This window comes from Schistocerca serialis, chromosome 8 (genome assembly GCF_023864345.2).
Source record: "Schistocerca serialis cubense isolate TAMUIC-IGC-003099 chromosome 8, iqSchSeri2.2, whole genome shotgun sequence".
NCBI classification, from domain to species: Eukaryota; Metazoa; Arthropoda; class Insecta; order Orthoptera; family Acrididae; genus Schistocerca; species Schistocerca serialis.
The window spans coordinates 235,399,624-235,414,266 of NC_064645.1; the positions used below are offsets into that span (position 1 = coordinate 235,399,624).

Genomic DNA, 14,643 nt, shown 5'->3' on the forward strand with positions numbered 1-14,643 from the left:
TATACACAAACATAGCTGTCACCACAATCGATACTTCTCGAACATACTCGATATAACTTATTCTAGAACGATGTTCTGGAACTTTCTCATATCCGATATAAATGTATTACATAATTCCAACAAGCTGAATTACAAATCTAAAGTGTGGCTTTCAATAATATGTTAGTCCTACAATTTTTTCTGTAATTTATTGCTTAATTTAGACCAGAAATGAGTTTTTAAGATGAAAATGATAAGTTCTTCTGTGATTCTGACTCCATGAATAGCTGTGGATCCCTACATAACTGGATGAATAACACAGTAACAAAAGTGAAGGGAATGCAGGGCACAACATTTAAAATAGAACTGTGCCCAATAAAGCACTGTGGAGCTCAAACCAACTTCCTAGTTGAGAACTGTTTTACACTTTTTACTCTATATGGATTATTTTGTGATTGATGATAGCTGCTAAATCAAAGTCTCAGGTATTACAAACATATTAAAAACTAAATTATAAGTGAGAAATCTCAGTGAGCCATCTTAGTAGTTAATTTACAGAGAAGCAGAGAGCATGTGACTTTTAAGTACACTTGCATGATAAAAAGTTGTCATTTTAAAAATGTGGCTTCCATTCTTGTTTAGTAAGACCAGCACATAAATTTATTTTTCACAATAACTACACAAATACTTTTGAAACTGAAACAGCGCTTCAGTTGTTGTAAGTAACAATAAAGAGATATCTTCTTAATAGTTTTTGTTAATTGTAACAACACATGAGCTTCTCAAGCTTTTTGCATGTGTTAGTCACCATAACAAGTAACTGTTTTCTTCACCAAAATTTATTTTTATGAAGTACATTTTATAACATTTCAGTTACAACTGACAGCAATGGATGGTGGAGTTCCAGTACAATCAAGAAATATAACGTTGCACATCAAGATCATAACTATTACAGAACAGCCCCCTATTTTCTCAAATCCACAGTGGACAACAAGTTTTCCAGGTAATCTATTTGTAAATTTTAAAAATGTGAATTTTGTTGTTGAACTGCTACTTTAGGGTATGAATGTACATCAAAACAGATATTGGAATCATATCATAAAAAATTATAATTATTATCATGATCTTTGTGGTTACAGAAACTTATAATTCCACATAAGACCAGATAAAACCAGAGTGCTTTGTAGAATACTTTGTTGCCTCCTCAGTCACAGCAGTAAATGTGTTAATTGTTATTGTGCAGTCATTTATGTTTCTTTGCTTGATCTTATTCTTATTGTTTAACAAATATCAATCCATATTGCATATCTTCTCTAATTAGCACACTTTTGCACTGTATCAAGGTGATTTTTATATTGTTTAGCTCAATATATAGCATGCTTGCCTAGTATTATCTTGGTCAAGCCATGGGCCTCTTTTGTTCAACACCCATTCTATAGTCTAATTTTGATAATGATCTTTGGCATGCAGCAGATGCCAGAAAAAACATAACCAGATTTTTCAGAATTAATTTTTGCTGAACTGGCACTATAATAGTGCATTACCCAATGTCATTTTGTGTAACTGGTCAAGTTTGTGATGCCATCTGTTCATCTTAGCAACTTTTTTTCACTTAAACATAGGTTATAGTACATGACTGACTTAGCTATTGAGTTCAAATTGATGGGCCTCATGACTGAAGCTAGACAGAAGTGTTTACCTGGAAGGACAATGTGTCATTTGCTACAGAGATTTTGTAACAGATATTCGTATGCAGGCCTCTTGCTCATGCTATGCCTACCAAATGATTAATAGAAAAACACTTGCTTGCGCTTTGCTTTATATAAATAACAAAGAGAAACAGAGGGAGTTTTGTGTACATCTCATTACAAGCAATGCGTTGTTAAATGGGTTCAACTTTTATAGAATGAGTTTCTTTTTTAATGAACCACTGTCAGTAACTGAGCTAAACATATAGATATCCTCAAACACCACACAAATGCTCAATATCATCAGGTGGTATGCAAAACATATTTTAGCTGTTTTGATTTCATTTTTATTAAGTAAACATCATGTAAATCATAACAAGTGAAGTATAACACTCTGGCAAAGGACAGAAATCCATCATGAAGACTGTTGGCAGATTTACAGAGAATTCAGAGTTAATGAAGAAGAAGGGTGCTTAAAGTGAGATAGCTGATTGTGCACAGAAGACTCTGCTGCAAACTCTGTGATTCTTTCTGAATTTTGCTCTCATAAACTTGGAAGGAAAAGGAAAAGAGACAAGGACAACATCCAATCAGTCAAATGACTGATTTCATTTGAAAGTTTTTGATTTTAGCTTTGGACTTCAAAATTGAAACTTATCAAAGTTTATGTAATTTTGACATTTACTAGTGACTTTTCTTGATTTAGTTTGAGATTTCAGTACCATCCAGTTCTGCATGTCTGTATCTCCAATATGAAACAAACCTGCAAATTTACATGTCACAGTATTATTTTAGATATGTGTTATCTGCTGCAAATTTCAGGATTGTGCCATTAATAGAAGAAATAACATAAAAGAGATTGTGTGAAAATACAACAAATTCTAGTACATACTGTAGTCAATTTATATGTCCTGCAAGGCTAAATGAGACTGAATTAAAAATGACATATAATATTATGAGCAGAATAAGCTGATACGCACTTGGTACAAATCACCTTTGGTTATACAACCAGAAAACCATGGACACAATATCCCATAAGCCATTGATCAAGGCAGTTGTGGTATCTGCAGTATTTCTTCACTTCTGAAAAGTATTTGGCTCTATACCACATGAATGCTTATTAATGAAAGGGTGTCATGTAGTGTGTGTATTAAAATAAATATTTGACTTAACTGAGGAGTTCTTGGTAGGGAAGATACAGCATGTTATTCTGGGTCATGATTCATCAACAGATGTGGATTTAACATCCGGTGTGCCCCAGGGAAGTGTGTTAGGTCCATTGCCCTTCATGATGCGTATAATGACTTAGCATATTATATTATTAGTAACCTCATTCTTTTTCTGGTTCACAAATATTCAGTCAGACCTTAAAAAATTGAAACTGATATAAAGATTGTCAACACACTTTCAACCCTTTACACTCCATAACGCAGACATAGTGCATCTAAGAGCACTCTTATTCAAAACACTGTCATGAGGGCAGCCAGCTCGCCACATAGAATTCCGCAAAACTCTTTGTGGAAAGAATAAGGCCACTGATCAATAATTAGGATTTACTTGAAAGCAAAAAATGCACTTCCAGTCATATATGTTGGTGAAAGCATCACAATACAAAACTTTTCCTTGTGTAATATTTTCTAAAACTTCAGGGTGAACTTTTTCAGTCATCATTCCATTCAAATTATTTACAAATGAATCACTGTCACCATCAAAATCACTGTCATCAAAATCAAAATCATTGTAACTCTCATTTTCACTTAGACATTCCTCTAAAAGCTCTACAGCCTCTTCCTCAGAAAGGACTGTGCATGAAGAACTAGCCATTTTGCACATACTAACTTGAATGTAATAATTACAACTTCTTTCTCAAGTTAACACAGGCTTCCCTAGATGGCAGTACTATGCAGCACTGATGTCTAATACAATCACATTCAAAAATGGAGCCTGTGACACCTGTGACAAATCACATTGAATGAGGTTCGACACCTGAATGGAAAACCAAATTCACACTATCGAATACCACTCACCATCACAATGGAAATTTTTAAGTGTTCAGAAATGTAAAACTTTATTAGAATCAGTCACAAGTGAAATAAGTCAGCTCATGTAAATATCTGAGTGTAGAAATTTTTAGAGATAAAGAATGAAATGATAACTTAGGCTCAATCGTAGGTGAAGCAGGTAACAAACTTGAGTTCATTGGTAGGCTATTGAGAAAATGTGATCAGTCTAAAAAATATATTGCTTACAAATGATCATGTAACCCATCCTAGAATACTGCTCAAGTGTGTGGGACACAAACCAAATACAATTAACAGAATATGCACACAGAAGGGTAGCCATATATTGTAACAAGTTTATCTGACTAATAGTAGAGCATCATGAGGATTCTAAAAAACATGGAGATAATCACTAACTATCACACAAAAAGCTACTTACAAGTTTCAAATATGTGTTAAACAAGGGAGCTGGGAATATACTGAAACCTCCTACATATCACTACAGGAGGTGCCATAAACACAAGATTGGACTAATTAAAGAGCACAGTCATTATCCCTGTGCTCCATAGGTGAGTGGAAGGGGAAGAAACTCTAACATGTGGTACAATGGGAAGTACACTCTGTCTTGCAGTTTGCTGTGGTTTTCATAGTATGAGTGTAGATCCACAATTTTGAGCTCCAAGTATTTATTTATTTACTTTTATTTTCATGTTGATTGATGACCTGGACTGAAATTTGTCACTGCAAACAATGGTCTGAGTTGACATTCTTGCAATTTGAGCATTTTTACATGCTTGATGATGAGAAAAATATTATTTGATAATAAATTCTATATGTCAGTAAAATAAGGTTTCCCAATGATAAAGAAGGGAAAATCTTTCCCTTTGATGTTATTGTCGATGATGCTTTTGGGTTATCAAGTAATGTCTTATAACCTTACTCCAAAAACAGCCTTCATATGACAAAAATGTCTAAGCTTACAGGTGTACAAGAGCTCACCTAACAGTAGAATTTACTTTCAATACTTTATTGTTGTAGCATTTTCTGATTAAGATCAATAAAAAATTAAATTCTGAGCCCTCATTCAAATGATGTTAAAGTACATCTTATGGATTTTATTTATAGTAAATGATTAATTGAACTGGCTTCAGTTTATTCTAGGAATTTGGTCTCAGGACTGAGCTATGTGCTGTTTCCATGTATCAAGTAATAAGTCAAAACATGTCTCCATAGAATTATATTCAGTATGTAAGCACAGTTCAGAACACTAATTCACAGTAACAACAGACTTTGGACACACACACACCAAAAAAAGTTTAGCGTCACCCCAGTTCCCAAAACTCCTGAAGATAGATGTTGACTGTGGATATTGTATCACAGACACAGTCCCTTTGACTGTTCATAGGTGTCACTAAACCCGCCCAAAGATGTAATCAACCTTTCATGGGCAGTTCCTATTAGATGGTGGGGGTCCGACAGCTGATCAGTTCCAGTCATTCCATCAGGAAGGAGGTACACAGCTTATGTTGTCTGTAGTTCAACAATGCTTAGACAGTCAATACCATGGTTCAATCATGTCTGCATTGTTACTTTGTGCCAGGAAGGGCTCTCAACAAGGGAAGTGTTTAGGCATGTCGGAGTGAACCAAAGCGATGTTGTTCGGACATAGAGGACAAAGAGGGATAGGTACTGTTGATTACATGCCTCACTGAGGCTGCCCAAGGGCTAGTACTTCAGTGGATGACAACTACCTACAGATTATGGTTCAGAGGAAGCCTTACAGCAATGCCACCATGCTGAATAATGCTTTTCATTCAGCCACAGGACACCGTGTTATGACTCAAATTGTGCGCAATAGGTAGCCTGATGCACAACTTCACTCGTGACGTCAATGGTAAGGTCCACCTTTGTAATGACGACACCATGCAGCATGATACAGATGGTCCCAACAACATGCCAAATGGACCACTCAGGATTGGCATCACATTCTCTTCACCAATGAGTGTCACATATGCCTTCAAACACACAATCATTGGAGACATGTTTGGAGGCAACCCGGTCAGGCTGAACGACTTAGACACATTGTCTGGTGAGTGCAGCAAGGTGGAGGTTCCCAGCTATTTTGGGGTGGCATTATGTGGGATTAACGTACACCACTGGAGGCCATGGAAGACACCATAATGGCTGTATGATACGTGAATGCCATCCTCCAACCGATAGTGCAACTGCATCAGAGCATATTGACAAGGCATTCATCTTCATGGATGACAATTCATGCCACCATCATGCACATCTTATGAATGACTTCCTTCAGGATGATGACATTCCTTGACTAGAGTGGCCACCATGTTCTCCAGACATGAACCCTATCAAACATGCCAGGAATAGATTGAAAAGGGCTGTTTATGGACGACGTGAGCCACCAACCACTCTGAGTGATCTACATCAAATCACCATTGAGGAGTAGGACAATCTGGACCAACAGTGCCTTGATGAACTTGTGGATACTATGCCATGATGAATACAGGCATGCATCAATGCAAGAGGACGTGCTATTGGGTAATAGAGGTACCAGTGTCTACAGCAATCTGGACTACCACCTCTGAAGGTCTCACTGTATGGTGGTACAAAATGCAATGTGTGGTTTTTGTGAGCAACTAAAATGGTGATAATGATGTTAATGTTGATCTCTATTCCAGTTTTCTGTGCAGGTTCCAGAACTCTCCAAAATGAGGTGATGCAAAACTTTTTTTTGATGTGTGCATTTTTCCACTGTTGTAAGTCTCATGTAAAATCACCACTTCCTCAGAATAACTTACTTGTGTTGAATAAATGAATTGTTATTTATGTAAGTACATCATTTATTTTCCATGCAGAAGTAACTCTAATCTAACACTAAAGTTCAATGATAAATTCTCACTATTGTTCCACAATACAAACCAGCTAAATCCAATGTCACTTGAAGCAAAATTTAAAATGTGTGCCACTAAATCTTACCATTTCAAGTCACTAACAAGCTTTTATAATGGTTCACTTGCCTTCACAGTTGCAAGATGATTATTATACAGACTTCTGATCAATACTGCAAATGTGGTGCTACACCAAATTCTGCATGCAACTGTCACATATTTCCCAAACTACACCATTTAAGGCTTTCCTATTGTCTAGGAAGCAGATGAAAGTGGGAACACAGAATTCTCATGATTTCTCAATTATTTATCATATGTTCAGAACCTGTTCATAGGTTCCATTTCCTTCAACAAAACTTGCTTTCTTTGAGAATAAGAGGCAGAATAAATGGCTTCAAATGCTGGTTCAAAATGAAGAGAAGAATTTTGCTTGCATGGGATATGAGAACAATAGTTCAGCTGTTGGGGCAGTTCCTCCTTGTGTATGGGGAGGCTTTGATTAGACTCCTACCACTCCTCAGTTCCCCATACTCTTGTACACAATGAATGCATCATATCAACACCTTCCTGCCCCATTTCTTTGATCCTCTCCCCAAATATATTGTCTGGACCAGGCAAATTAAAGTTCTTCAGATGTTGAACAGTATTCTCTATGTTGCAGAATAATACTGTAGGTTCTGATGTAAGTCACATGACTCCTTGACTGTCCATACTGTTGTTAGTTCCAGAATACAACTTTCCACAGTACTTTGCAACAGTGCCTTCCTTGTTTCCAATAGGGTTGCCATTCTCATCATCTAGCACTCACATTCAAAGATTAAATTGACCAGTGATGTTGGTGAACAGATCTAGTATTTGATTGTGATTTTGATATTGTTGTATCTGATCACAGATACCGTTAATGAAGTGTGACCTGTCCCTTCTGCAGTTGCATTGTATTTCTTTGCACAGGTTCTAAAATTATTCTAGAGTTATTATTTGGGTATTACAATCTAATTTCAGTAGCCAGTTTTCCAACTCATATGCAGCAAAATAGTAGGACAATGATAGTGTTTTTATAGACAGCACTTAGGGTGAAACAATTACTGTGCATCCAGTTGCTAATGGACAATGTGATCATGATGCACAATTAATGGAAATAAACAATATGGCACCTTTCAATCTGGAGACAGGTTCATACATAGCAGAGAGGCTTAGTGTGAACAGGATAGTGTTTTGAGAGTAAGCTAAAAAGTGTGGTATGGAATGAGGTGTATGTGGAAAGAACTACTAGCATGAAATTCAATTTGTTCTGTAATGAATTTGTGTCAATAGTTGAAAGTTGCTTTCCCAAAAAATAATTCAAAAGAACCATTTAAAAAACAAGTAAGCCGTGGATAACTGAGGGAATTAAAATCTTATGTAAGATCAAGAGGTGCTAAGTTGCAGATAGGCACAACAAAAAGACCGTCAGAAAATGAGCTTCATCAGAGATAGAACATACACACACACTCACACAAATGCAACTCACACACACGCACATGACCACAGACTCTGGCTGCTGAGGCTACACATGATGGGAGACACAACCAGGTGGTGGGGGTAAGGAGGAGACTGTGGTGGTGAAGGGAGGTATAGCAGGGCAGGTGTGGGGGATGGTAAAGTGCTGCATGTAGGAGCATACAGAGACTAACTCTCTCTTTTTACTCGTCCCCACACCCACCCCAGTGCTCTGTCTAGCCACCCAGCTGCACCTAGATGCCCTACCCTCTATCCTGTCCTGTACGCTCCCATAAGCAGCACTTTACTGTCTCCCACCCCTACCCTGATATCTCTCTGCCTCACCACCGAAGCCTCCTCTTTATCCCCACTGTCCAGTTGCATTGTCCATCAAATGCAGTTGCTAGCAGTGTCCCCTCAGCAGCCAGAAACTGAGGTCATTTGCGCATTAGTTGTGTTTCCAAGTGTGTGTGTGTGTGTGTGTGTGTGTGTGTGTGTGTGTGTGTGTGTGTGTGTGTGTGTGTTTTCTATCTCTGCATCCCTGTTATATGGTGAGTAGCACCTATTCTTTTCATAGCACTGTTACATACAATCCTGGATTTTCCATTGTAAACTTAAGAGGGAAATATATAGAAAGTCCAGAGTAAGTCAATATTCAACATTACTTGCATACTATAGAATGTACTTCAGTATTTTAAGGAAAGTCATTAAAGTGTTCCGAAGTATGCATGTCCTGACACAAATAAATAATGCATAAAATAAGATGAAAATTATATGAGACATTGTCAAATGGGAGACAGGACAGCCAGTCAGTGTACACATTCCATAAAAATTAAACTAAATAACAATGGTACGACTCACATTTAACAAGCTGTAATATCTTTTAACAATCACTTTCTAAATGTAGTAGTAAATATAGGATTAAATGGTTCAGTTGAAAAAGAAGAAGCATGCATTAAAAATATCATTCCACAAAACTTTAAGAAACTAAAAGTAACACCAACATCCTTGACTGAAATTAATACAATTCTAAAAATAAAAGCAATGTGTGGTCGATGGAATTTTAAGTAAAATTTCGGAAAATTTGTTCCAACTTAATAAGTAATGTTCTTAGTGAAATTTGCAGTCCATCACTAACACAGAGAATTTTTCCAGGCAGGTTAAAATATGCAATTATTAAATCACTTCATTAGCAAGGTACCAAGACAGACTTAAACAATTATTGTCCAGTTTCTTTACTGATATCTTTTTCCAAAATATTTGAAAAACTAAAATACATAAGAGTATATATACATATAAATGGAATGCAAATATGTTGTGTGGAATAATTTTCTAGAGTAACTCAGTACTTAGAAAGAAAGTATTGATTGCACAAAAGCAAAGAGTAAGAATAATATGTGGCATTTATCCACTGATGTCATGTAGGTATCTCTCCAGGGAGCTAGGCTTTTTAACTGTACTGTCACAAAGCATATTTTCACTAATGAAATTTGTCATAAATAATCCATCACAGTTTGAGAAGAACAGTGACGTACATATATACGACACTGAAGGGAAAAATGTTGCGCCATAACTTCCATCATTAATATGTGGCACAGTTTTAGAATTACACAAATGAGTTGTTCCCCCTGAAACTTATTATCCTATTATGATATTGTGCTGTTATAGATCCTCAATATATGGCAGCAAAATATTGGGTGATGAATTTAATTGGTTTCAACTTTGAAATACAGATTTCTTGCTTGAATCCTAAAATACATGTTCAGAAGTATTGTATCATATCTGTGGAATCAGCAAGAAATCAACAATATTGCACTGTTGTTATAAACACATCTTGTGAATGAAAAAATAGAATTTACATATTATCACTGCATATGTGGTTCAAAGAGTCTGTTGCTAGGTATTGTGAACCACTTTGGTCTGAAGTATTTATAGCACAGCAGTATGACAGAATCTGAATTCATACAATGATTACTGCAGCAGTGTTATGTAATAATTAAAGATATGAGTGCGAATTAATATGTAATAAATAACAACTTACTAAATTTTCTTCAACTTTCTGCATCCAGATCTTCCCAGCCAAATACATCTATGCAAATGTCTTCCCAAAATTCTTTCTTGTGAATGACATCAGAATACTCCTTTAATGATTTTAAATATAAACTTGAATCTTTATCCACTGCTGAATAGGTCCCTGTAATAACCATTCATATTGCTGTTCAGAACTGATTAACTGACATGTTTTGGGCTCTGCTACCATCAAAAATATCTGCCAAGGAAGAATGCAAACTCATAGCCACAAATGCAGTTAATGATACATTACTTAAAGTAAGTTTTACAAAAGGTGGCACATAAAGTACAGAAGCAGTTGTACCAAAAATAATAACAAAGTCTTCATACAGGGTTTGGAGTCATATGCATTGTAACTTAACTGACTGCAGGCTGGTGTTACAAAGCTTAACTGGTATCACTTGATTCCAGATAGCCTGAATGTGTAAGGACAGTGGTACTGTATTGTATCCACAGAAAAAGTTGAACTGTCTCATATGAAACATATAAATAATAAAAGAAAAACCTAATTATAGACTTTAAAATGTGATAAACCAAGAGTATTTACAACAGTTTGTACAAATACAAGATTTGTAGCTGACAGAAACTCCTGATAGGTGGTGACACTAAGTTGAAAAAAGATGATAACTGCACCACATTAATAGTGAATGATGAAATGTAAACTACTCATAATGCACTTTTCATGCAAAAAACAGCTTTATAAAAAGTATCTGATATGAACTGCCACCAGGTGATAAGACTGAGTTGAAAAATTACATTATTTGTGCTACATTAGTAATAAGTGGTAAAGTAAAAGGTTCTCATAATGCAGTGTTCATACAAAAAGAATAAGATAAAATAATTAATCTGAATGACAGAATGCAACCACAAGCATAGCAGTAAATAAGCAGATTTAGGATGAGAGGAGGTATCTTTATTGCATAAGTTGTGCCAGTTTGACAAAATATTAAGTGCCTGAGCAATTTTATACTAATCATTAGCTCAGAAGTCTGTGTCCATATTTATAATCATTTCAATCTGTTATTACAATACAAAGCTCAAATGAGGTACAAGGTGCTGGAGAGACACAAGTGGGGTTTTGATGCGAAGTGTTCCACACCACACATGATCTATCACCCTGCTGATATATGTGCCAACTTTTACCTTATAAATATCTTGCAGACACCATTCTTGATTTTCCTCACTTTAGTGGACCTGCTGTGCAGTGCCAATAGACTGAAGTGAAGTGTCCACTTGACAATGGACTTCTTCAGCTTCCTTAGGACAGATGCAGGAAGAGAGCTCCAGTCTATTCAAGTCACTAATATGGTAAAAGCTACTCTTCATCTCCTACCTGTACACAGAGCTTCACTTCCTGGTATACTCAGATGTCTGTATACTTATCCTCCAATCTGCCTTGCTGTAGCAGTGATGACTGTCATCTCGTTGCCATTAGTAGATCAGTCACATGGTCCTGTGACACACTCACTGAACTTATTTCTATGCTGAATGGTAATTTATTGTGGTTAATGTGACATATTCTATACTTGGAACTACTTTCTGTTATTTCATGGCCTGGTATCAGACCATTGACATCGTCATGTTCTTGACACCACTAACAATCTGGGCAGTCAGGGATGTGTACATTTTGTGGACAGTACCACCATTTGGATGATCTCTGGTGACTCTTCTTATGTAGAGCTTCTTTAACAGTTCCCAGAGGTAACCCAACAACAACTTACACTATCACCAGTATGCCAAGGCCATTCAACAATACAGTATATCCTAATAAGACCATGATCACCAGCCCATTCTTGGCCATGCTGCTTGACACTGGAGAAGCTAAAAATAGCCAAACAAGAATTTCCTTTCAGGCTTGACTAAGGGATCCGGTGACCATTAAGTAGCAGCTGGGCTCAGTATTACTACACGTTTTTCCCAAAATGACCAATGGATGGCATCCATGTAGTGACTAGCAACCCCTGACTGTTATCCAGTTCCACATATTGAAGGCTTCATGTGCAACATCTATGTCAAGCACATCTTTTCCAACTTAGATTGGCTCTGAGCACTATGGGACTTAACATCTGAGGTCATCAGTCCTCTAGAACTTAGAACTACTTAAACCTAACTAACCTAAGGACATCACACACATCCATGCCCGAGGCAGGATTCGAACCTGCGACCATAGCAGTCACGTGGTTCCGGACTGAAGCGCCTATAACCGCTTGGCCACCAGTGGCCGGCTTCCAACTTAGACTTCATGCATACATACTATCAGATACTGTAGTGCCAGGAGACATAGCTAAAACTGCCAGCACAACTCCATGTGGCCTCTTGAAATTTAAAAAAATGCCATTTGGATTATGCAGTGCTTCACAGAAATTTCAGCATTTTGTGGACAAGGTGATGTGAGATCTATATTTTTGCTACATATATTGACAATGAGTTGATTATGTCCAGTTCCAAACCTCATCATCTGGGATATCGCACTAGATATTTACACACCTTTGCTCCCACGGATTACTCATTAATCCTTGAAAATGTATCTTTGAAGTTTTAGAAGTCTACTCCTTGGTCTGCACAATCAATGCCCAAAGAAATTGTTCACCACAAGAGAAGGTGGTCAACTTTCCACAAACTCTGACTGTTGATGAATTATGATGCTACCATAACTGCATATGCAATCAAGCGTTGTTGGCTCACCACAAGAGAAGGTGGTAAACTTTCCACAAACTCTGATTGTTGATGAATTATGATGCTTTTTAGACGTCACCAACTTCTACCATAACTGCATATGCAATCATGCGTTTTTGGCTCACCTAAACCTAATAACTGATAGACTACTGTGGAGTAATGAAGCTGAGACAGCTTTCAACAATATGAAGACAGCTATCACCAAGGCTCTCTGTTAGCGCACCATGTCCCGCAGGCACTGCTCTCCTTAATGGTTGATACATCATTGACAGGAACAGTGCTGTGCTATGACAACAAATAGATCAACACTCAGCATTCTACAGCAAAAAACTATCCCAATTCACAACAGAGCTGGCCTATGCAGCATCACAAGTGATGTACAGTGTATGCTTCAGTTAGGAAATTCAGGCATATCCTTGAAGATCAAAACTTTATTCTTATCACAGACCACAAATCATTGACATATGCCTTCTGTCAACATACAGACAAAGCATTTTAACACCAGCTTCATCTCTTGGATTTCATAGGACAGTTTACAATATATGTGACAGGTCTTGCATCTAGATCTATTAGGGGGATATGAGCCACGCAGCAAGAGCATAAGGGCAAGTTTGATGTAGCTGTGGGCAAGGATATTGTGTAGTTTGGATGTGTGGTAGAATATCACTGTGGGAGGGGTAAAAAGTGTGGCGCAGAGGATATTGCCCACTTCAAGGCATTATGAGAGATAGTTTAAATGCCGGCAGAGAACATGATTCAGTCACTCACTCTGGGAAGATGCTAAGTCACAAAGAGGGCACTCCTTTGCAGCCAGTCAGAGGGTATGTTTAGATGTAGGGAATGGTGGTTGACTAGGGAGTCAAGGCACGGGAAATCTGTTTCTGGACAAGGTGGGTGGAAGGGGGGGTAATTTTGGTCGGCAAAGGCCTCAACAAGATGCTTGGCACACTTCAAAACGGACTGCTTGACACTGCAAATATGAGGATCACAGGGGGGGGTAGGTTTGCTGGAAGATGTTACTTAGTGTGGAACAGTTGGCAACCAGGTATCATTGTTAGGTTTGGGGATTCTGGACAGCTAGGAAGTATTTCTTCAGATGGTACATAAATAGGTAGATGTAGGATCCATCCAATTTTGACCTCAACATTGAGGGAAGATGGCTTACTGGATGAGGAGGTCCAACTGAAGTGAATATTGAGGTTCTGGAGGCTTTTGAATGTGGTTTCTTAACCCTTGGTCATGAACATGAAAATATCATGGATGAATCTGAATCAGGTGAAGGGTTTGGAGATTCTGGACAGCTAGGAAGTATTTCTTCAGATGGCACATAAATAGGTTGATGTAGGATGTGATGGTGCTAAGCAGGGCCCCATGTGAGTGCTTTTCCCACCCCTCCCCCACCATCTGACCACAGCCTCATAGTCTTGGTGAGACAAATTACACTTTTCACAAAATTTTTGTGAAAGAAGAAAGAATTTTCACTGTGGAGACCAATTACCAAAATAGCATAATTGCTTTATTGAGGGAATGGTGAAAACATTTCAACTCAATTCCAGTAGTATGCAAGGCTGTTTACAATTGAATTGATAAATTTAAAATGGAAGGTTCTAGTTTGAATGCACCTTGCAGTGGGTGAGCTAGTACAGCAAAAACTGATGATAATGAACTTAATATGTATTTGTCTGTTATAACTAGTCTATAGAAATCCACAATACAATTAGAAACAGACTTCCCAGAAACATCACATCAGTTAATCCAGAGAATGTCACATCGGCAGAACATTCCATATATGATACATGGGTTGCTGGAAGATGATCCAGACAAGCAGCAACAATTTTATGA

The 14,643-nt window shown here is 37.4% G+C and overlaps 1 protein-coding gene across 1 annotated transcript in view; it reads left to right on the forward strand.

The window, feature by feature from the left end:
- LOC126416943 (cadherin-23-like) overlaps nt 1–14,643 on the forward strand; it is a 597,779-nt gene that overhangs the window by 497,633 nt on the left and 85,503 nt on the right. Inside the window, exon 24 of the mRNA XM_050084822.1 lies at nt 853–982. Within this exon, the coding sequence (XP_049940779.1) occupies nt 853–982 (130 nt within the window). The remainder of the gene's footprint in view (nt 1–852; nt 983–14,643) is intronic.